This window comes from Penicillium macrosclerotiorum (assembly GCF_028827735.1).
Source record: "Penicillium macrosclerotiorum strain IBT 26536 chromosome Unknown utg000001l_segment0_segment0, whole genome shotgun sequence".
NCBI lineage: Eukaryota > Fungi > Ascomycota > Eurotiomycetes > Eurotiales > Aspergillaceae > Penicillium > Penicillium macrosclerotiorum.
Window position 1 is genome coordinate 2,765,751 of NW_026643081.1, and position 22,333 is coordinate 2,788,083.

Genomic DNA, 22,333 nt, shown 5'->3' on the forward strand with positions numbered 1-22,333 from the left:
TCCAATTTCATAGCTCCTGACGAGACAGGATGTGAAGAGGACCGAGCGGGCCATTCGCGACCAAAACGATCTTGCTCTTTCAGTATCAATCACCTTGTGTGGATAGAAATTTTTTCAAATGAATGATAGGAGGGACTTATTTCTTGGAAAAAGGTTTGTATCGCTATTCAAAGTAGTGCTGCAGGCAGATAATAATTCGAATTCTGTACGGAAAATGCAGTCTCATCCCGCCAGTCGCGTTGAGGACAAAGAAAGATAGAACAATCCCTACCTGCCAACACGGACAAGGATGAAAGCATCAAAAATGGCATCTCGAATATGTGGATGTCTAATCTTCCCATGTAGCTCAGCCTGTGCTATGTCCCGTCATTGACAACTTAAAGTGTATATCGGAAAAGAGGGGAACGATCTCCTATCCTCTCCAATTCCTCGTCGGAGTACCTCTCATAAATCTCGTCTTCATTGAATGCAGCACGTGTCCTATTGATCCTCCAGAATGCAAATTCTAGGACAAAGCGGGCGATAATACCAAGGCCCGCAAACGCAAGCGATGTACCAAAGCCTGTCGGATACTTCGGTTTCTCTTTTTCAATGTAGATGAAACTGCCAATTATTCCACCAATATTACCGAGGCAGATCATGTACGCAATACCCTGGCTTCTCTTGGTCGGCCCGGCCAGATTGCTTAGCGTCCATGCATTACCTCCAGGGTTGATCTGGTAGAACCCAATATTCGCGAGGAAAATGGCAAAGTAACAAGCTGGGATATTCGAAGCAATATCATCTGCCTTGACAAAGAGGACAGCAAACGAGATGACAACGAGTAGTTGCGCCCCAACAATAAAAGGCTGCTTGTATAGCCCATATTTCTTATAATCTGTGGCATTGTGAATTTCATTCCGTAATTGGGCACAGTATTCGAGCAGTATACTAGAGCCTGAAGGTAAAGCTGCCAGTCGAGAATCACAGACTTGGCGATCTCCCTCCTCCTCGATTTTTCAGCTTCTGTCACGCGTATGCTGTTGCCTTGGACAGCAAGTTGCCAGAGCTCTAGGTACTTGCGTTCATTTGGCGTGAGCCAAGAAGAGAGTGCAGGTGTATCAATCAAGAAGAAAAAAGTGAAAACACCAGCTAGTACAGAGACGATACCCTCTAAGATAAATATCCACCTCCAGCCCTCAAGCACGGCGACACCATCGAGATTCACGATCGCAAAGACAAGAAGACTCGAAAACGTACCAGTGAGAGCACTCGCGGAATAGAAGAGAGCGATTCGAACTTGTGTCTCGCCAGGAAGATACCAGCGCGATATAGTGAAGACGGCCCCTGGAAAGAACTCAGACCTACAGAATCGTGACAATGAAATTTACAAGCACCACATTGGCGCAAATACGGGGTTTTCGAGACTTACTCAAACACGCCGAGCAAAAATCGGCAGGCAACAAGATCCCCGAAATTCCTGACGATCCCTGTCAAGGTCATAACGAGGCCCCATAGAGTGATGAGGAGGCCAAGGTAGTGCGAGGGGCGTTTGAACTTGAGAAGAAGGGTGTTGCTAGGCATTTCTGGGCATGAATTCAAGTCAGTGTCGTTTACTTGAAGTACGGAACCAAATGCGGGACTAAGGGTCTTCACCAAGAATGATGTATGGTACAAAGAATATCGAAAGCGCAATATTGTATTGTTCTCCAGAAAGGCTGAGGTCTTCCATGAGACCTTCGATCTTGGCGTTTCCTATCAGAAAGTATAAAGATCAGCTCACCGTGTTCCTCCCCATTGAACTGATATTTGCTTACCAATATTAGCACGATCAAGGTAGGCCATGAGGTAAAGGAAAGCCAGCATAGGTATGAGTCTGATATCCAACTATAAGAACCATCGGTCTGAGCATTAAGTTTGAAGAAGGACTCGAGAGTAAAGGACACTGACTTTCCACATCACTTTCTTTCTTTGCTCATCGGTGAAGTTACTAAGAAATGCCTGTTCGTCATCTGACAGAGATGGAATATCTTCCACGTGCACTGAATTTTCGCCTTCCTTGAGCCCAGCAGGAATGGAAGATTGCTCCTGTCCCGCAGGGATATCTTCCTTGATCGGCATATTTTCTTTGTATAAGAGCGTGTGGATGAATTGAGTGAAAATATTACCAACAGACGATTTCTTTCTCGCTTCCCATGAAGGGGAAACTCTTCTGGAGAAGACCAGGGAAATAACTATTTTATGACCTGCTTCAACTTTAGAAAGGATCAAAATATTCCATACAAATGCTCCCTAGGCTCATACCCCACGGGGAACCCCACTGGACGCGTGTTGGTAACTTCAATCGCCAGTGCTCTCCGACGGGGAGTCCGAACATTTCCGAGAGACTCGGAGAACATTTCCAAGAACCGCCTCGCATGACCAATGACTTTGGGAGCAGGAGAGGGTCATTATTTCTTAGAGTCAAAATGATCCACCGAGGAGTGAGTCCATGGAGAAAGGTTGTGTGCAGCGAAGGTATTTGGAAGAATCTACCGAAGCAGAGGGAAGGCTTGTGAGCCATCATAACATCAATTGACCGAGCTTGCCAATGATTTAATAAAAAAGAACAGCTGGTCTAAAACATATTGACCATGCGATGAGACTTCCTTTTTTTCCAAGTTTTGCTATGAAATTAAACCTAAACCTCAACAAAATGTCTTTTGTACACTACGCAAGATCTTACTAACCACTCCGCTTTTTCTCTACCTGTTTATCACATCCAGGTTCATCGGCGAAAACAAGGTGGTACGAACAGCACTCGATAGTTGATGCTGGTGGGATCCCATAGTTGAGGATTCTGTTCTTTGGCTTTCTGCCGGGGCTGTCTGTTTGGCTCAGCCAGCCGGAGACAGAGCACGTTCGATACTGTATGACGATATTCATATATTGAATTCGTCTCATTGGCAATAAGCCACCTCCTCGGTATAAAAGCTGGGTAATTCAGCGAGTCGATCACGAAGAGCGTCGAGCATCCCAGGGTGGACGCTTGGTGGCGCGCCAGGAAGAACTGTAACTGTAGGAGGATTGGGACCACCCAACAACCACATCAAACCGATATCGAGCGCTATAACAAGTCTCAAGCCCATCAGTTGACTCAGTAAAACGCACGCAGTCACTTACATGGAGTACCTATGAAGTTGAGTATCACTAAGTCTTGTGTAGAATCTTACTGCTCAATTGTCGGGTTGAGTGGTTACCCCAGATTCTCACGGCACTTGCCACTGGTATTCATTTAGACTGCGCTTACCGCTCTTCGTACAACCGCGTCCAATCTTCAGTTGCAGTATGTCAACTCGGGATCTTTTGCATATGGTCCCATGGTATTTGTCTATCTCACACCCACAATAGCAGGCGCGTCAAGAAAAATGCAGACGTTTATCGCACCCTTCTATCATTATTGATGATACAGGCAATCACTCCACTCATTCTTCTAGGTCATTGGAATCGACTCCCAGAGTGCTTGCAGCTAGCAAAGGTTCTACCGCTGAGGCTGGTGATGATTTCACAGGTATTTGTTTGCGCTGCGCAGAGCTTTGTCTTATTTGTCTTGACTCCTCTGATCACTCAATTAGGTGATGCCAGTGTGGACTCATTCTTACGAAGAGTCTCCGGGCATTTGGCTCAAATTGGTCAAGGCCTTCCAAGGAACTTATTCACGAGGTTTGAAGAGAATGACCATATTCGCAGGATGGATGGGGTACAGACGCTGGTCCTTCCTGACAAAAGCTTGGCCACAAACTATGTGGAGGCCTACTTTGACCATGGAAATGCCACTTGTCGGTTCCTTTTGAGAGATCAATCCTTCGCATTATTGGATAGACTTTATTTAAATGATGGCGAATTGTCAACAGATCATGCCAGCACTGCTTTGATACTCTTCCTGATTGGCACCGGGTATGTTCAGTCACAAATAATGCAAAAACTTTGATTTTCAACACCACTGATCGCGTAATTCAGTTGTGTATGGATGGCATCGTGGAGAAATGACCCAGTAGCAGCTTGGAGAGCTAAAGCGTGAGCGCTAAATATAGATCGCGCTCCGAGTCTTACGAATGCTGATGCGCTACAGACATCGGTTTTTCCAAGCAGCCGAAACTCATCTCGAGAAAGTTGATCGGATTTACCATCCTACGATTTGCATGCAGATATACCACTACCTGGATACCGATAATTCGCTATTTACAAGGAAACCGCCGATCCAGCGGATCCAAATGTAAAAGATCTGACAGAATAGACTATCGAAGACGAAGCAAGTGGCTATTGAAGATTTGAGTGTCTATGCATCTCTGTGAACTGAGCCTTGAGGATCGACAATCCTCGCCTATATTGTAGGCTATATATTTGACTATGGATCCTTCCGTACTCAATCTGAATTCGATTATATACCTTCTCGTTCGGAGCCCCGCTATGACACCTTGGGGCTGCCACTCTTCCAACCTCATTTGTTAATGTTTGTCTTCAAGTCAATTGCTCTATGATTGATACTTTCAGTCCTTTCAATTAAAGCCGTTGCCGCTGGTGTTACTGTCTGAGATCAGTCGTGTGTTCCGAATGGGTTTCGTCCTTTTGCAAGTATATCTGACAGCTAAAGCTATTTGAAATTGGATTTCATGCTTGAGTCTATTTAAGCAGCGTTGATTTTGCTCTTCGAATGTAGAAGGTCTTTTGCTGGGCCAATGTACTTATGCCGGGCGCGGAAAGTCCAGTCGATCACGAGCAAAATGCATACACCGAGGAAGACAGGACCGGACCAATTCATGTTCGCGGCGGTGACGGGAATCTGTGTGGGAAAAGGAACGAATATACACACAAAGGTGCCAAATACTAGAGCGTAGATGTTGATCGCCATCCCATAGCGACCGAGCGACCATGGCCCAAATGGAATAGGGCCGCGGCTGCTGGTATCGAGCCGTCGGATGATCATCATGACGATCGGGATAAGATATGAAACATAAAGAGAACTGGTGGAAAGAGCGAGAATGGCGCTGAGTGCAGTCTTTGAGGCGACATTAATCAAAGACAAAACAACGACAGCAGCGCAGACGAGCTCGATAGCTCGCTTTGGTACGCGGTGTTTGCGGTCAACCTTCTCACCCAATTGAGGTCAGCGATGAGATTCAAAGACAAAAGCGAGGTAATTTCGGTAAGGGAAAGCTCACGCGAGCGAAGTATGTTGAGAACGGTAACCCTCCATCTCGAGCGAACGCCCAAGTAAGTCGCGAGACAGATGCGATCACACCAACATTTGAAATCATGCCAATCAAAGTGATTGCTGTTTGCATGGCAGTAGCTGCTCCCACGGACCGGGTTGCTTGCTTGAAAACACCAATGATAGGAAACATGTACGCCGGGCTAAGTGCTTCTTCAACATTACCAATGCAGAAAAGCAGCACGAGAAGAAAGACAAAAGCCAATATGCCATTGATGACAATTGTCTGAACTAAAATCCGTGGAATAGTGACTGCAGGATTTCGCACTTCCTCGCTCATATGAATGGCGCCGTCGAAGCCTGATACGACGATTGAATTAGTTCTCAGTCAATCAAATGCAGTCAATGAAATGCATTTGCTTACCAAGGAAGCAGTAGGTTACAGTTAACATGCCGAGACACCAGGCAATGCCATTTGACTGCCAGCCTCCGTCTGCCGTCGATAGCTCTGTAAAGACAAATTCGGAGGTGCTACGACGTGCTAGAAGGATCAATGGAACGACAATTGCGATGAAGAAGGTGATATGCATGATGCCACCGAGCATCTGTAGAGCGGGCATGATTTTGATCCCATAAACATTCAGTAGGCCCGATATGATGACGATCACCCACATGAGCAAAGTTCCATGCCATTGTTGAGGATCGTAGTTGGGATTGTTGAGGAGAACCATTCCTTGAATCTGGGTTGCGACAAGGTAGCATATGCTTGTCGTTGCCGCCTGCCATCCGAATACAGTGATCCATCCTTGCATCCAAGTGCTGAAGGCTTGAATTCTTGGGGGTGCTAAGACGGCCGTCCAATGGTACTGTGCTCCTGCTAGCGGGCACATAGAAGATAGCTCGGCGAGGGACAGCGCCATCGCCATTGTGCCCGTCAGTGATAAGACCAAGCCCCAGACAAGACCTGCTGGACCGCCATTGACAAGACCTTGCTCAAAGGAACTGTGCGGACAATCAGCTCACGCGACGAAGGGGGAGACTGCAGCCGTTTGTGCTTACTTGGCGATAGACTCCCACGAGGAGAGTAAGGTGATTGATAATGAAAGTATCGACAGCGAACCGAAGCTTCTCTATAAAAGATGAGAGGGAAAGAGATGGTTAGCGGTGTTTATTCTTTATTTCTGCTTGCCTACAGTTCGTATTGCGATCGTCCATCAGGCAAGGCACTTACATCCATACGCTTTCCACTAGACATGGATGTCGAAATCCCGCCATCGTAGCCAGAATTAGATCCAGTGCGACTGTGAAATCGTTGTTCGCTCATGCTATGTTGAACATGGGATTTGACGCTCAGGCGACTTAGTTCAATTCCATCGTTTGACATGACGGGGTAGTGGTTGTGGGCACCCGTTGGCCCGGCACACGACAGTCGCTGACTTTCTGTCCGCTGCTCAGCACTTTAAAAGAGTAAAATGCAGGCACCGTACGCGTATTTGTTTCCTTTTCCGACTATGCTATTCTATGTGTCAGGCATGTGTGTGGACAGAGTTCAGATATGCCTCAGGAGAAAGAGACTAGTCGACAGCAGTTCCTCTACGAGCAGCGTCTCGCAATCAGGCTAGGAGTTTCGTACCGAATTCAGGGCGCCATGTCGTATCAGCGGGTCCTTCCACGCATGAGCTCTTGGCTTTTCTAGCTGGTGGCGGCTCGATAGTCCAGGGCGCAGAGACAAGCAAAAGCCAGACAGGGCTTCAGCTCGTCATGATTCGTCCGGAGTCCACTGTTATCCGGCACCAGGCTGGATTGGACATGCAAATCCGCTGATGATTGGTTCAATGTGCGTTTTCTCTCCTGGTCCACTGTACGTCCAGTTAAATTGGAGCGGCTTCGTGGGGCTATCAACCACGAAGTCCCCCGCATGTTCCAGGGCCTAACGTGATAAAGACGGTCGCAAGTTGACCTTTTCACATGCAGAGTGACGGAAAGGAATCTGATTGGAGAAAGAGGGATCGAATCGAGACTCCCGACTATATTATCAACACCATCGTCTCGAAGCCATCAGCTTGCTCATTCGAATCCCTCATAGTTTCCTGACCGGAGATTCGGCCTTTGGCAAGTGTACCCGAAAGCTAAAGCTATTAAGGCCCCTGGGTACCGTGCCTCTCATATCGCGAGGTAGGTCATTTCCATGGGCCAGTGGGAAGCACAGGCCTCGGGGGCGGGCCACCCCGACGGGACTCCGGCGAATTCAGACCAGGGTGCTTCGCGATAAAGATTGGTTTTAGAATCTTCCGATGATCTTTTTTTTACGGAGTAGTTGTAGCACCATGGAACTATGTCACATGTAGAAAATAACGCTATACTCATATTCGGCATCATTGCCGACGGCTCCTGATTCTTCGAAGTGCCTCTAGTACGGGTCCTCCCAGTAGCCAGCCTCACACCTAAGCAAAGCCCAGACCCACCAAATCGAATGGTTCTCCGAAGATTCCTTTCTTAATTACTCATGGCCCGCGATCTGAGATCTGCAAACAATTTTTTTTTCCTCTACCGAACCTTTCGCTGTCGAATTGCACGGCTATTTGGTTCTCCCATGTGGTCATGGCCGGCACGCTCCCTCCTCTATTTGAGATCTCCGACGATGATCATGGAGGATATGGAGCGGTGTCAGTGTATACCCTTCTGGCATTGACACTCGTCGTTGTGGTGACACGACTTTCCACTCGGTGGTTTATTGGTCGTATCATCCACTCCGACGATATCTTGCTAGCAGCAGCAGCATTATTTGCAATAATACAAAGCATACTGGTCCAGCTTGCTATCTCTCATGGGCTGGGGCGTAGGGCATCCACTATAGGAGAAAGTAGGCTGGCAGATTATCTGAAGGTGAGCAGGATCAAATTTGAATCCGCCTATCACTCAGAACAAGAAACTAATTCTATCAATCAATAGTACGAGTATGCGGCACAGATCCTTCTCATTGTGACTATTACCTTTAGCAAGCTATCGCTCGGGCTGCTTTTCAAGAACTTGATGACTTCGCGCAGGTCGTTGTTTGCGAATCAGGCACTTATGGGGATAATCGTTGCATGGGCAGTGGCGTCTGTTCTGGCTTTAGCCCTCAGATGCCCAATGCCATCGCCCTGGGAATGGAACCGACTGGATAAATGCGTCAACCAGGTGGGAGTCGCTTCTGTTGGATCATCCACTGGCCGTTGTGACCTAAATAATGACATAATTAATCGCTTACAGACTGCACTCTTTCAAGCAATTGCAACGTTAAACATACTGACTGATGTCGCCCTTGTTTTACTTCCCTGTATGATGCTCCGCAACGTGCAACTATCTCGATGGAAGCGGTGCCGAATTATGGCCTTGCTAGCGAGCCGACTTTTGTAAGTGAAGCATTTTAGATATTAACTATGAGAACGATACTGATTATATCTTGCAGGGTTTGCATTGCCACGGGAGCCGAAATTAAGTACACTGTCGACATGCTGAAATCCTCCGACATTCCATGTAAGTGAACCATCAGCTGCAGCTCCTACAATGATTTAACTGAAGATACATATAATTTTAAGGGAAAAATACCAACTCGGCAATTTGGGACCAGTAAGTCTTTATCTAAGCCTCAATTCAACTCAATATGACTGCAAAAAGAGACTCATTTTCTGTATTTTCTAGGATTATGATGAATCTCAGTATCATCACTACTTCCCTCCCATCCCTCGGACGCCTTGTTATCGAGCTCCAACCCAGCATCTTTGCTTTCACCATCAATGAGAACCCTGATCCCCGCTCCCAAGGTGGTACATATAATTTCACAGGGTTGGGAAAACCATCAACTGAAAATGGAATGAAGCCTGGTACATCGGTACAGGTAACGAGTGGATGGCGGGAGTCGCTCAAAGATGATGGCGAAAGTATGGAGGCATTGGTGCACGACAGCACCCCACAGAATGCCATCCAACAGACGATTCATTTTGAGGTCCATTGAAAGTTTCATAGTGCTATTACTTATGAATACTTGCATCATATGCTCTGATGGTGATATCAACCGTCATAAGACTCCCGGCACAACACTATATTCATGTCACAGCAAACTCTCCGGTGGCGTAAGTCCCACAGTCAATATACATTGATATAAAAAGGTCAATTTGAAATAATGATATACATCAAAGAATTCTTGCAAAATTAACGGAAGTTTATCTTCGTACAGCATCTGCAGGAGAATAAGAGGCTTGGCAAATTGGGCATCTATACCGCTGGTATTCAAACCAAGAGGTAAGACACGTGAGATGGAAGGCATGATGACACTTATTAAGGACAAGTATTCCGCTATCGCGTCTGAGATCCGTATTTCCACACTGACAGCTATCTGATCGCGTGGGGGAGAGGTTGTGTTGATGGCGGGGTAAGCGAGCAGGCTCGGGACACACGAGATATGGAGACGACGACAAAGACGATAGACATATTGGACTGGCGGAATGTTAGTAAGGTGGGAATATGCGGTGAGGTTTCAATTGTAGTATTCTGGACCAGTCCCGACGCGCCAAGAGCTCCGAGAACGGTCCCGGAACCCCGGCTATCTAGGTCAAGTTCAAATGAGGAAGATGGCCGACGCCCGAATGCCGAGAAATTGAATCAAGCTCTGGAGCATTTTGATATGCTCATAAGGAAGCCTGGTCCATAGCCCAGCCCTGGGCATTCCCCGCATCGCATCATCGGGCCCCATAGCCAAGGCTTGAGGGTTGTGGCAACGATTGGGGTCATCGGGAAACGAGGGAAACAACAGAGCAAGTGTGAACTTACCAAGTGTCTTGGGAATATTGGTTGACATCGCTAGGTGCATTCTGTTGCTCCAACCATCGCTCCACCGACGAAGCCTGCTCCATTGGCGAACTCATATTGTGAGCTTCTCTCATGACCCGAGCGGCGGTGCGGCGCCGATGGTACCACATGATAACGCTGACCCGATAGAAACACAATATCAGTACCACTTTCAAGGCTTCCAGATGATTCTCTGACATGAGACGGGGCATGGCCAAGACATGTCTGTGCCCCAGTCAAGAACTCACATCGGAACCATGCTGATCAGGAAAAACAGCACTATAGCCCCAATCACGACCCCGATGATCTCGCCTTCAGGCAGTTTCTCTTCCGTCATAGGTGGAGGTGCATGGAACCAAAGCCCTGGTCCACGCAAGGAAATGCAAGTAGAAATACGAGAGGAAAGACCAAGAGAACAGACCCAATAACAACGAGCGATCTTGATGAAAGGTGATTTAGGTCCAAAGGTACAAGGTTGGTCGGATCATCCAGGTCGGCAAAAGATACAGAACCATCCATTAACAAGGTCACAAAGCTCAACCATTGTCTGGTAGGAAATGAACTGCCTGCGGAGACCCCCGTTTGCCACTGTCGCAGCAGAACCTTTGTACAACTCCAGACAAGGGGAAATCAGAGGCGGGAAAGGTGGGCAAATTTGAACCGCGTGGTGGGCTCTCAGGCCTCACAAAGAGAAGTGCGCCAAGAAAATCCCAAGACCAGCCAAGGATGACACATTATCGCAGGTCGTTGGAGGTGTCGAGCGCGGAGGGCCGCCCAGGATCCCGCTCTTGGCGTTCCGCGCCGCCGCCAATCACTGGTCGGTGGCGGATCGCAGCCGAGCCAACGCCGAGGCCAGTCGTGTGCGTCATCCGAATCTCGGCCATCCTCGAAGGGACGATGCCAAGCTGGTCCGCCCGATGCCGAAGCGTGGTTCGAAGATGCGATTGGCCAGTGAGGTTGGAATTCCCCAGATTCTGGGTTGGTCAAAGACATTGCATAATCGGTACAGATACTCCGCGGCCCCGGTTGCATCTTGGATTCGGGCGGAATTCGCCATCAACGCTAGTTGTAGGCGAGATTATTTATATCGGGCGAATACCCCCGGATGATATGAAGAAAAGGAAAAAAAAATAAGAATCAAGGATTTTGGAGCCCACGTGTATTTAAAATCCAGAGGATCAGGAACTTACTTAGATTTCGGATTCTCTCAAACATCTAGGCCCTTGAAATCATTCTTGGCTCGTGTATGGACTCTCATACTCTCGAAGACACATTCTATATGACGCCCCCTTGAACACGTCACCTAGAATATTCGACTAGATTTCCCTGGGCACTCACGCGATGTCTCAGGAGAAACTTCAATCCAAAGGTTCTCAGTCTCCTAGTGATGCAGCCTCACAACAGTGCCTATCTCAGCCAGCCCATAGCCTCACGTGCGAGAATACGCTCCTGGAGCTAGGCACAAACTCCGACGATGGCTTGACAAGCAGAGAAGTTAAGCAACGACTTGAAAAATACGGTCAAAATCTGTTGGAAGGCGATGAGGGGGTCTCCTTTGCCAAAATTGTCATTCGACAAGTCGCAAATGCAATGATGCTAGTAAGTCAATCGATAGATCAATCCATATCCCAGTCAGAAGAAGCAAATGTGATTAATACTCACCTACCTATCCATAGGTGCTCATCATTGCTATGGCTGTCAGCTTCGGTATTCGATCCTGGATTGAAGGAGGATTTGTTGCTGCAGTGATCGCTCTGAATATTGTCGTGGGAGTATACCAGGACTTTGCGGCCGAAAAGACCATGGATTCTCTACGATCCCTTAGTTCTCCTACGGGAGTGGTAACTCGTGATGGAAAAACAATCACTGTCCCTGCGAATGAAATTGTCCCCGGAGATATGGTGGAATTGAAAGTTGGAGATACAGTTCCTGCAGATCTTCGGTACGTGAAGAACGAAGACCCCGAAATATAAATACCAGAAGCACTAATTTGAAGTTCCAGATTGGTTGAAGCCTTTAATTTTGAAACCGACGAGGCTCTTTTAACAGGAGAGTCCCTTCCAGTTCAGAAAGATGCCGAAGCCACCTTCGACACTAATACCGGCCCTGGCGATCGGCTGAACATCGCTTATAGCTCGTCAACCATCACTCGGGGGCGTGCTCGGGGTGTTGTCGTCGGTACCGGCATGAAAACTGAAATCGGCGCTATCGCTGCAGCTCTTCGTGGAGGTGACTCAAAGCGACGCCCAGTTAAGCGAGGGCCCGAGGGTGAAACCAAAAAGCGCTGGTATCTCCAAGCATGGACGTTGACCACCACCGATGCGATCGGACGCTTCCTAGGAATCAACGTTGGTACTCCGCTACAACGCAAATTATCAAAATTAGCGCTTCTCTTGTTTGGCATTGCGGTCATTTTCGCAATTGTTGTCGCAGGCTCAAATAGCTGGCGAGGAGATAGCGAGGTAATCATTTATGCAGTTGCGACTGGTCTTGCTATGATACCTGCTTGTTTAGTGGTTGTTCTCACAATTACCATGGCTGTCGGAACGCGTCAGATGGTGCAGCGGCATGTCATCGTTCGGAAGCTAGATTCCTTGGAAGCCTTGGGAGCCGTGACAAATATCTGCTCGGACAAGACTGGTACGCTCACTCAAGGTCGCATGGTTGCCAAGCGCGCCTGGATTCCTTCAATTGGGACTTATTCGGTGGGATCATCCAATGATCCCTTGAATCCTCATGAGGGCGATTTGAGCTTGACTCCAGAGCCCCCGATTAAAATTGAACCTGAGTTGCAGGCTGGTACACCAACATCGCCGGAGGAGCTTCTAGGGGACAACGAACTGTTGAAATCCTTCTTGAATGTCGCTGCCATGGCCAATCTTGCACATCTGCATAAAGATGCCAATGATGAATGGCAAGCCCGTGGAGAACCCACAGATATCGCCATCCAAGTCTTTGCATCCCGGTTTCATTGGGGCATTGATCGCTGGACCAAGGGCGAGAAGCCTACCTGGTACCAAAAGGCGGAGTATCCATTTGACTCGACAGTGAAAAAGATGTCGGTCATGTTTTCTAAATGTGACAATGGTTCAGAGAAAACCTCCGAAATGATCTTCACTAAAGGAGCGGTTGAAAGAGTTCTCGATACATGCACAACAATCACCTGGAAGAATGGGTCTGTGCCTGTGCCTCTAAATGAGGAAATTCGCGACGAAATTTTACAGAATATGGAGGCTCTTGCGAAGGAAGGTCTTCGGGTGCTTGCCCTAGCTGGTCGTGAAAATGGACTTAACAGCAAAGAAGACAAAGAATCCCTTCCACGAGAGGAAATAGAGAAGGAGTTGGTATTTTATGGACTAATAGGTCTGTATGATCCTCCTCGACCTGAAACTGCGGGCGCAATCGCCCAGTGTTATAAAGCCGGTATCTCCGTTCATATGGTCACCGGTGATCATCCGGGTACAGCACGTGCTATCGCGGCCCAGGTTGGTATCATTCCGTCAAATATGGATATGATCGCGAGGGACGTGGCTAGTGCCATGGTGATGACTGCAGGAGAGTTTGATAAACTCACTGAAGATGAAATCGACAATCTCCCTACACTGCCGTTGGTTATTGCTCGCTGTGCTCCAAATACAAAAGTCCGCATGATTGACGCTCTGCATCGTCGTGGTTGCTATGTCGCAATGACCGGTGATGGTGTCAATGACTCGCCGTCATTAAAGCGGGCGGATGTCGGTATTGCTATGGGCCAGAACGGCTCCGATGTTGCCAAAGATGCCTCAGAGCTGGTCCTTACTGACGATAACTTTGCTTCTATCATTAACGGCATTGAAGAAGGACGTCGAATCTTCGACAATATCCAGAAATTTGTTCTGCATTTGTTGGCCGAGAACGTCGCACTGGCGTTGACTTTGCTTATTGGTCTGGCCTTTAAGGATGACACCAATCAGTCTGTGTTTCCGATTGCTCCAGTTGAAATCATCTGGATTATCATGATTACTTCAGGCCTGCCTGATATGGGATTGGGAATGGAAGCAGCCGCCCCAGAAGTTATGGATCGCCCACCACAGAGTGTAAGTTTTCAACAATACGATTTCTCTGAGAAGCATTGACACTGATATGAAAATAGAAACAAGGCATTTTCACTTGGGAGATTATCATAGACACGCTCGTGTATGGCGTCTGGATGGCAGCCCTGTGTCTATCCGCCTTCGCCCTCGTTATGTTCCGCTGGGGCGACGGAAATCTTGCTATGGGATGCAACACGCAATACAACGATCCAAACACTGATTATACTTGTGACACTGTGTTCCGTGCACGCGCCACTACCTTCACATGTATGACCTGGTTTGCTCTCTTCCTGGCATGGGAAATGATGAACTTGCGCCGAAGTTTCTTCCGAATGCAGCCCGATTCCAAGCGCTATTTTACCCAGTGGATGTACGATATCTGGAACAACCAGTTCCTGTTTTGGGGTATCATGGCTGGCTTTGTGCTCGCCTTCCCCATCATATATATCCCGGTGATCAATCACAGTGTCTTTAAGCACTCGGCTATTTCGTGGGAATGGGGGATTGTCTTTGTCGAGACAGTACTCTTCTTCGCTGGTATCGAGTTTTGGAAGTGGTGTAAACGGGCTTACTTCCGCCGCCAGGCATACAAAGAAAAGAAGAACGGTATGGACGTACTTCAGGGCGAGCGTCGAGGACTAAAAGACTTTAGTCGATATACCACTATGAGCCGTTCAGAGACTCAGGCAGACACTGAAACAAAGGTTGAACAGTCTTTGGTGTGATCAAAGAGGGGCGCCGTGATATCGAGCCCATGGCCTTTTTTGCCTGACTCTAGCCTTTTTCTTTAGTTTTGGAACGGAACGACACATTCTTTTCTAGAAGTGTTTCCAAAGTTAAATGCACCAGCATATTTAGCACATAGAACATGAAATTCGAATTCATTACACAAGGCCCCTGGGACAAGACTAAAAGACTCCCTATATATATGAAAGATTCTATGAATCCAAAAAATATATATGAAGAAGGCCAAAGGTTATCATAAGAATGGAGAGCCAAGCCATTGTGAAAAGATGCATAACACTGATTAAGCCTCTTTAGTTTCGCTTGTTTTGTAATCCTCTCTGTCGCCTCTAGTTTGTCGTTTCTCGGGGTACTCGGTATCTTCCCACTGTTCGAAAAAGCACGCATTTTTCCGTAGAGAGGCAATGGTTTCCCAAAGTACGCAGAACACAAAGAGTGCCATGATGATTGATAGGACAGAAGTAGCACCAAGGTCATGAGCTAGAGGCAATAAAATAAGAATAATGCCGGTTATAGGCCGCATGATCAAACGGAGGGGCTAGGGATTTGTTAGGACGTATTCTCCAGTCCAGAGAGAGCGCAGACTGCATACCTTATCTAGGAACAACGTCCCAGGTTCATCTCTAGACCCATGCATCAATGCGAAGATGTACAGACAAATGATTCCAGTGCCGAGGCCTGCACAAAGGAGCCACCGCTGCGCATCCTCGAACTCTTTTTCGGCCACAGATGCTGCAGCTACATGACCACCAGCCAAAAGGCTGGCAATCAGAGGAAGATGGATCAAAGCAAATGCAAATGCGGTGTAGATACTGTGGCGCAGTGGATGGTCATTCTCAACAGAACCGTCATTATGAACATACAACCAGTTAAGACAGAACGCGATGATTAACGTCCAAACGGCACGGAGCAGTCTCTCGTTCAGCCCGATCGCGGCAGGTGACCCCACAATGATCAGATAGAGAAACTCGCCAAGAGCGATAATATAGAATGCGGCGTATCGATCAACCTCGTGGTTGATATCAACTGCAGTCGTGTATTTGGCTTGGAGAAGTTTCTTTGCAGCGGGAGAGTAACAAAATATCCAGGTAACCTCTTCAACAAAGATAGCCACGGCGGTGGCGGCAATTTTCCCGCGAATAGAGACCGACTCAAAGAATAGTGGAATGTACAAGCAAAGGAATAAGGTGGATAGCACCACCCAGAGACGCTGCTGAGCCCGGTGGTGGTAGCTGGCAAAAGAGTAGTAGAGATGGGCCAAATTGCATGTCAAACGAGCGATCATGTAAGCGCCGACTGCGGAGCGCATCGCGCCAATGTCTTCATCAACGAGAGGCGCATTATTGCCATAAACAACTAGCGTAGCCATCACCCACAGAATGATCACACGCTGCAGAAGGTCATCGTTGTAGAAGGAGTTCATCAGCTCGCGTAGGTCACTCCATACGTGCCATGATGGAGATAGGATGAGCTATATGAAAGTCCAGATTAGGTGAACTTCCCGTACAGAACTAAGCTCGCAAGGGATGTCTATCAGTCAAGTCTTACAATGTACTTCACAAGCTTTGCGCCTGATATGTCTTCCACAAGGGTATCCGCGAAGTTGGAGAGGATCGCAACGTAAAGTAAATCGAGAAAAAGCTCGAAGCGACCTATGGACGGGCCAGGCAACGATAAGATGAGGAGGATAAGACGAGAGGAGTTGCATTCTGCAATATGTCTTCTTACCTGCTTGTCTTTCTTCGTCATGGCGTTTCACCAGACGGCCGTTCTCGAACCACTGTAGCGCGCGAGGCTGGCGAAACAAGAAGCGGGGATTCGACGAAAGATCATGGCAATCGATTCCTACTCCTGAGGGTCCAGACATTGTGTGCTGATAGCTATTCTACAGTACTTGGATGTGCCGCGACACCGGGGGCAAGGCGTGTCGAAAGGGCTGGTTGCAAGGGGTGAGCGAACATGGATAACCTGCGATCTGCGAGCCGCTCGGGCCCCACCGATCTTGCCCAAGTATCATCTTACCTCAGATCTTGGCGGATTCCTTGGCAAGCGCGTGCGATAGCTGATTATGAGGCGCTTCACATATCATAAATGTTCCGGACTGATTCTGACTATAAATCCTGGGAATACCTCTGCTGCGAGGCCCATCATACAATAATAATGAATATCATGATAGACTTCGAAAGTACATTATCGATCAGTCCACATTGTCACGCTACGAATAGGACCATTTGGAGAAATTGTGTTGTTCTCCGATACAGAATTAGCATTCGCATCGAGCTCCACAAGATTTCAGACTGTAAAGGAACGCAATATGTACATATTGCTCACAGAACTTTGACTATATCTATGATCATGGCCAATGGCTTGCAAAAGAAAAGCAACATCTGGGTACTAAGAATTTTTGGACGCTGTGGGCAATATGATGCCTGAGTGCCTTGATGCCTGAATTAATGCCTATCTGTATAAGACGTGCAGAATATGCCTTCTCGTAAAGTAGCCATAGGGAAAATATGAAGACACAGGCATTACAGTTTTACTAGTGCTGTACTAGTACTATACTACGCTCTCCGTATGAGAGAGAGAGGCATGTTAGACTTCGAATCCACCAGCAGGACTGCCAAGCCGAGAAAAGCCGAAAGACATCGACCGCAAGATCTGGAAAGAAGGGGCGACACGGGAAAGGCTAAGTTCGCTGGGTACGAGCGATCGGGCGCATCTCGTCTTACACACTTTCAGAAAAGATCGACGGGGTGCGAGGGCAGCGAGGAAATTTATTATTTCGGCCAATCTTCCATAATGCGCTGGGGTATGGGTCGCGTTTGTTATGAAGACCCACTGACTGGAGAGTTCCGAGAAGTTTCTGCTTTCCGGATGTTCGGATGGAAATAAAGGATTGCCAAATATTCCAAGCAGATAATCGAAAGAATTTACATATAGCTAAAATCAAATTTTGGAATTAAACGGGCAATATGATCTTGATTCTGCCAGGGTCCTCATCTGCAAGCTGGGGAAATCTGGGATAGCCAGAGCCCTACATGGGATTTCTCAGGGGAATCGCGATCTCGGGCTCCACTTGGCAGCTTGTGTCGTGCGCTAGCGAGGGCTTCTATACGCTTGTTTCCGTCAAGAAATTTCCTTTCCGATGCCAAGGGGGTTTTGAGCCCCTTTGGTCCCCGGAGAAATGAAAACTTTTCCGCCTGGGCTACTATGGTTGGCTTATTTGTGTGCCGTGCGTTACCCACATCTAGTCCATATACAGCCGGACACTGGATCTAAAGACTCCGTGTAAGCTTTGAGTTCGAGTGCTCAGGGCGCTGTTTTTGGGCGTATTTGCGCATATTCAATTTGGGTACCAAGTCCCAGAAATTATAAATTATAATATACATAGTTCATACCAAATATCACGCTTTCCACTGTTCAGGCAGTCTGATTGAACCATCAAAACTCCACCTCTGCCGAATCCTAAATATCATTCTTTGCCATCAATTTAGTTCAGCTCCTTGGAAGCAATCTCAAGCAGGTTGTCCTGGCCGAGGGCGTTCTGGGTGTAGCGAGCATTGAACTTCAAGACGTGCTTGACAGCGTTGTAGCTCTGGACGTTCAGAGGCAGGGGCTCGGTGCTCAGGAACCAGGCGACGTCCTCGGAGCAAGGAGGGGTGGTGAGAGAGCCAGTGTACTGATAGATGCCATGGGCGTTCAGGTGGGCAGTCAGAGCGGTGAAGTCCAGGTGGCCAGTCTTGGTGTAGGTGCCAGGGGTGGCAATGTCGTCGATGTGAGCGAAGACAGAGTCAAACAGAGGAGTAGAGTAGCCGAACTGGGACAGCTCAAAAACGAAGCCGACGACAGCAATAGAGCCAGCTAGCACATTTATCAGTATATGGCAATCTCAATTGAAGTGTTCCTAAGCCGGTCATAATCCCGTCGTGTAGATCAAGTACAATTGGATGCACATTGACTCGGAAGCAAGATGGAATTAAAGCCTACCAGTGTTCTCAAAGACGAAGTGAGCCTCCATGGGGTAGTACTCCTCGTTGATACGGTGCTCCGAGGGGGTGTGGAAGTGGAACTGAGCCAGAGTGTACGAGCGCTGGGAGGCGACGAGGGTTCCGTTGGTCAGAACGACCTCAAGACCGGAGCCCAGGTTCTCAAATTTGGCATTGTCAGTGCTGGGAACGTGGAACTTGATGGACTTGGCCGCCGCGTAGTCAATCTTGTCAGTGACAATATCGATGGGAGACTGGTGCTTGCCCTGGGAGCAAGCACTGTTTGACTCATCAAGACCGTACCAGGTGAGAGGACCACCGGTGTTGGTGTAGTTGAAAGAGTTGATGTCCACGGTGCCATCGGCGGAACGAGGCATCAGCGAGGTGCCGTGAAGGCACGACGCGGTGGCCGAAGCAATGAGGGGGAGTATGGCGGCAGCAACCTTCATTATGATGGTGATATACAGTATATGAAAAGATATTGGATTGAAATGGACTTCTACCAGAACCGCTGCTTGGGGCTGGGGTCTTTATAGGGTTCCTCTCAAGTTTATTAAGGAAATTTGAAATTTATTGTTATTCTATTTTATGACATGATACCGAGAGACTGGCCAAGCAATCCGACTAATGACCTGAGTTACTCCCAACGAAGCTGGTCCCGGTCACCCAAAAGGAGAGATCGGCACCGCCGGAGGGTTCGAAAGTATGGAACTATTTGGATACCCACCATATCTCCATATATCCCTACCGCAGTAAATGATCGTCAAAATCGGGAATGAAAACAGCGAAGTCAGCGCCACGAGAGCTGAACGCTGGGGCTACTGACCCGAGGGGGCTCTGTGGTCCCCACATGGCTTTCTGGATTGGGGTTTCTGGATCGTTGGGTGTGATTGTGGGGGGCTCTGTACAGAGTACGAAATAGTCAGATCACTGCCCGTACGGACATAGGCCGCCGTTGCCACTTGGTTTGTTTTCTTCCAATTACTTCCTTTGAACCCCTGAATAAATGCTCGGGGATATATTCTACTGGTCGTAAGTCAACTTCCTTCAACCCACATCGGAAAGGCTATCTCGGCGAAGTTCGGCTTGAACACGATCGAAATAGGAACCCAATACAGCCTTATATAAGTGATGAGAATCGGAACTACTTCAAGTTGTAAATATTCAGTGAATACTTTCGACCTTTCGAAATATCTACAAAGTAGCATTTTTGCGAAGCAGTGGGAGAAAATTTTCTGGATTGAAAAATCCGGGCTCTAGGAGAACAACATTGAGCTTATGCGCACACGCCAGCCCGGCATTGATTATGCCTACCGTGTTTCCCCACTCCAAGTCCCTTCATGGCTTGTGGCAAAGCCCGGCAATTTTTACATAGCGTGAAAATTGGTGTTTGGTGGCTCTGTTAAAGTTGGCCAAACCCGGACCGCCGGGCCCCGATTCGGAGTCGCCGGGAATAATACCCACATCGTACATTAATACAGCAAGGGGAATTCTGAACCGGCACACGCCCCCGACTGGAATCACAATTAGAATGCCAGGCTAAACATATATCAATTCACAAATATTAGAAGATATTTGGGTTCACTTATTTTCGGGGCCTTGAAGAACGAAGGCCTCTTGTTTTCCCATGCACTAGACAAGGCAAAAGTATTGTGCTTTTCTTCATTCGTTGAGTAGAATGCCCCGTAAAGGACTCTAAATGGAAATGATCACCGCCTTGCTTTGACAAAACGAGGGTGGAAACACAAGTTCTGGTCATAACTTGGCCGCTCTGCTTGTTGTGCCTTTCTTTAACCATGTCTGAATAGTTTGAACTAAACCGTTCACCTCATCTTCGGTATTGCCGGCGTGTAGGCATACCCGTACTCGCTCCTTGCCTTCGGGGACAGTGGGCGGCATAATGGCGCGGACATTGAAACCATCGACTTGACACGAAGCAGCCAATTGTCGTGGGTGTGATGTGCGCAATGAAAAGATGGGCGAGGTGGGAAAGTGGTCGACTTCGAAAACGACCGACTCATCTATTTCCAAAGTGTTCAAGCAGCGGTGAAGATACCCGATCAGTTGCTGAACACGGTGTTGTAACTTCGAGCAACAGTGAGCAGACGATATTCTTCAATGCGATGAGTTTGTATAAACTTACTGGTTGAGTTTCTCCCGAGGAAAGAAGCTCGTAGCTGGTGCGAATTGATGCGAGAAAGGGAAATCCGAGAGCAGTGGTATAGATGAGGCTGCGGGCATAGTTGATCAGGTAATCTCTCGTCTCGGGGCCACATAGCACCATGGCTAATTAGAAGAATTTAGCACACGAGTCACGAAGATCGATCGAGAACGCATACCACCATGACTGGCCAATGCTTTGCCGAAAGTATGTACTCGAATAAACATGCGGTCTTGAACGCCAAGCTGTTGAACTACGCCGGCACCACGTGGACCGAAGACACCTGTGGCATGCGCTTCATCGACAATAAAATACCCATTCTGACGGGGGAGGAGTTCGTCGATAACACGAATGAATTCTTTGATAGGGGCCATGTCGCCATCCATGCTGTATATGGACTCGATTACCACGAAGACATTTCGGGTGCCGTTCTGAATCTCTGAATCATTCTTTATTCGCGCATTGAGAACTTCTCGCAGACTTTCTGGCGAACTATGAGCAAACTTCTCACGAGCTCCGGCCCGAGAGAGCCGCATTCCCTCGTGGGCACTTGCATGGATGAGCTCATCATAAAGAATCAGGTCACCTGGCTGAGGAATACTAGACAGAACCCCCACATTGGCATCGTAGCCTGAGTTGAATAGCAGCGCAGTGGGTGCTTCATGAAAATCCGCAACAAAGTGCTCCAGATCTTCTGCATAGGTGGAATGCCCGTCTAATAGACGTGATCCACCGCTGGCAAACGGATAGAATTCTGGGGCATTGTTCAGATGCGCAAGGTATCGCTTCCGGTAGGCCGGAGCTGTAGAAAGAGAAAGGAAATCATTAGAAGAGAAATCTACCGCGGTTTGTGGCAAGATAGTCAGCTTGCGGCGGGCAGATTTCGCTTCTCGCTTGACCAACGCATTCGTCAACGCATTAATGAGTGCCATTGGCTCTGACGATGCCGTGCGGTTCTTGCCTTCAGGGTCCTGATTCCGCAGTCGCTGGTTGTTTGTTATTTCTACTCCAGCTCCAATCGGAATGAAAAAATCGGCCTAATCTCCCGCGCAGGTACGAAGTCGGTTAAAAACGGGTGTTGAGCGGAATCTTGACCCTCGGGGAACGGTCTCCCACGATCTTCCCGCACTTTAAATCTTTTAGGGCGAGGTCGGACCGCTGACGAATCCGGGGGAGACACAGGCCAGGGCAAGCAAGCAAGAGTGTCGAAGATGCAGAAATCAGAGCGAACCCAGTCTCACGATCAACTTTCCCTTCACGCAATTGGATGACAGTCTGACTCACACCATTTTAACTCTGGACATTGATGTTGGGAATTCCTCATCTCAACGGGAAATTCAACCTCGGTGAAAAGGGGAAGTCGAGATGG

The 22,333-nt window shown here is 48.0% G+C and overlaps 10 protein-coding genes across 10 annotated transcripts; 2 read left to right on the forward strand and 8 right to left on the reverse strand.

The window, feature by feature from the left end:
* Window positions 1-377: 377 nt before the first annotated feature.
* On the reverse strand, window positions 378-2,100 carry N7462_000927 (major facilitator superfamily domain-containing protein; the record flags this gene model as incomplete). Its single annotated transcript, XM_057072653.1, has 6 exons — window positions 378-869; window positions 932-1,343; window positions 1,412-1,565; window positions 1,636-1,734; window positions 1,797-1,866; window positions 1,930-2,100. 6 exons carry the CDS (start codon window positions 2,098-2,100, stop codon window positions 378-380), a joined length of 1,398 nt encoding a protein of 465 aa, XP_056939183.1.
* A 2,545-nt stretch (window positions 2,101-4,645) lies between these two features.
* N7462_000928 (putative amino acid permease) lies at window positions 4,646-6,554 on the reverse strand (the record flags this gene model as incomplete). Its single annotated transcript, XM_057072654.1, has 5 exons — window positions 4,646-5,110; window positions 5,181-5,530; window positions 5,595-6,172; window positions 6,230-6,300; window positions 6,402-6,554. 5 exons carry the CDS (start codon window positions 6,552-6,554, stop codon window positions 4,646-4,648), a joined length of 1,617 nt encoding a protein of 538 aa, XP_056939184.1.
* A 1,217-nt stretch (window positions 6,555-7,771) lies between these two features.
* On the forward strand, window positions 7,772-9,167 carry N7462_000929 (uncharacterized protein; the record flags this gene model as incomplete). Its single annotated transcript, XM_057072655.1, has 6 exons — window positions 7,772-8,056; window positions 8,123-8,350; window positions 8,423-8,565; window positions 8,622-8,689; window positions 8,752-8,782; window positions 8,855-9,167. 6 exons carry the CDS (start codon window positions 7,772-7,774, stop codon window positions 9,165-9,167), a joined length of 1,068 nt encoding a protein of 355 aa, XP_056939185.1.
* A 96-nt stretch (window positions 9,168-9,263) lies between these two features.
* Window positions 9,264-10,010, reverse strand: N7462_000930 (uncharacterized protein; the record flags this gene model as incomplete). The annotated part of the gene is made up of 2 exons (XM_057072656.1): window positions 9,264-9,649; window positions 9,983-10,010. The coding sequence occupies 2 exons, from the start codon at window positions 10,008-10,010 to the stop codon at window positions 9,264-9,266; spliced, it is 414 nt and encodes a 137-aa protein (XP_056939186.1).
* A 2-nt stretch (window positions 10,011-10,012) lies between these two features.
* On the reverse strand, window positions 10,013-10,337 carry N7462_000931 (uncharacterized protein; the record flags this gene model as incomplete). The annotated part of the gene is made up of 2 exons (XM_057072657.1): window positions 10,013-10,193; window positions 10,249-10,337. 2 exons carry the CDS (start codon window positions 10,335-10,337, stop codon window positions 10,013-10,015), a joined length of 270 nt encoding a protein of 89 aa, XP_056939187.1.
* Window positions 10,338-10,734: 397 nt separating this feature from the next.
* N7462_000932 (uncharacterized protein) lies at window positions 10,735-11,057 on the reverse strand (the record flags this gene model as incomplete). The annotated part of the gene is given in 2 exon segments (XM_057072658.1): window positions 10,735-10,974; window positions 10,992-11,057. The coding sequence occupies 2 exon segments, from the start codon at window positions 11,055-11,057 to the stop codon at window positions 10,735-10,737; spliced, it is 306 nt and encodes a 101-aa protein (XP_056939188.1).
* Window positions 11,058-11,341: 284 nt separating this feature from the next.
* N7462_000933 (cation-translocating P-type ATPase) lies at window positions 11,342-14,798 on the forward strand (the record flags this gene model as incomplete). The annotated part of the gene is made up of 4 exons (XM_057072659.1): window positions 11,342-11,599; window positions 11,677-11,942; window positions 12,003-14,076; window positions 14,133-14,798. 4 exons carry the CDS (start codon window positions 11,342-11,344, stop codon window positions 14,796-14,798), a joined length of 3,264 nt encoding a protein of 1,087 aa, XP_056939189.1.
* A 302-nt stretch (window positions 14,799-15,100) lies between these two features.
* N7462_000934 (uncharacterized protein) lies at window positions 15,101-16,684 on the reverse strand (the record flags this gene model as incomplete). Its single annotated transcript, XM_057072660.1, has 4 exons — window positions 15,101-15,355; window positions 15,410-16,288; window positions 16,366-16,469; window positions 16,546-16,684. 4 exons carry the CDS (start codon window positions 16,682-16,684, stop codon window positions 15,101-15,103), a joined length of 1,377 nt encoding a protein of 458 aa, XP_056939190.1.
* Window positions 16,685-18,307: 1,623 nt separating this feature from the next.
* On the reverse strand, window positions 18,308-19,252 carry N7462_000935 (carbonic anhydrase family protein; the record flags this gene model as incomplete). Its single annotated transcript, XM_057072661.1, has 2 exons — window positions 18,308-18,678; window positions 18,805-19,252. 2 exons carry the CDS (start codon window positions 19,250-19,252, stop codon window positions 18,308-18,310), a joined length of 819 nt encoding a protein of 272 aa, XP_056939191.1.
* A 1,306-nt stretch (window positions 19,253-20,558) lies between these two features.
* Window positions 20,559-21,896, reverse strand: N7462_000936 (aminotransferase class I/II-fold pyridoxal phosphate-dependent enzyme; the record flags this gene model as incomplete). Its single annotated transcript, XM_057072662.1, has 3 exons — window positions 20,559-20,888; window positions 20,947-21,089; window positions 21,143-21,896. 3 exons carry the CDS (start codon window positions 21,894-21,896, stop codon window positions 20,559-20,561), a joined length of 1,227 nt encoding a protein of 408 aa, XP_056939192.1.
* Window positions 21,897-22,333: the final 437 nt, after the last annotated feature.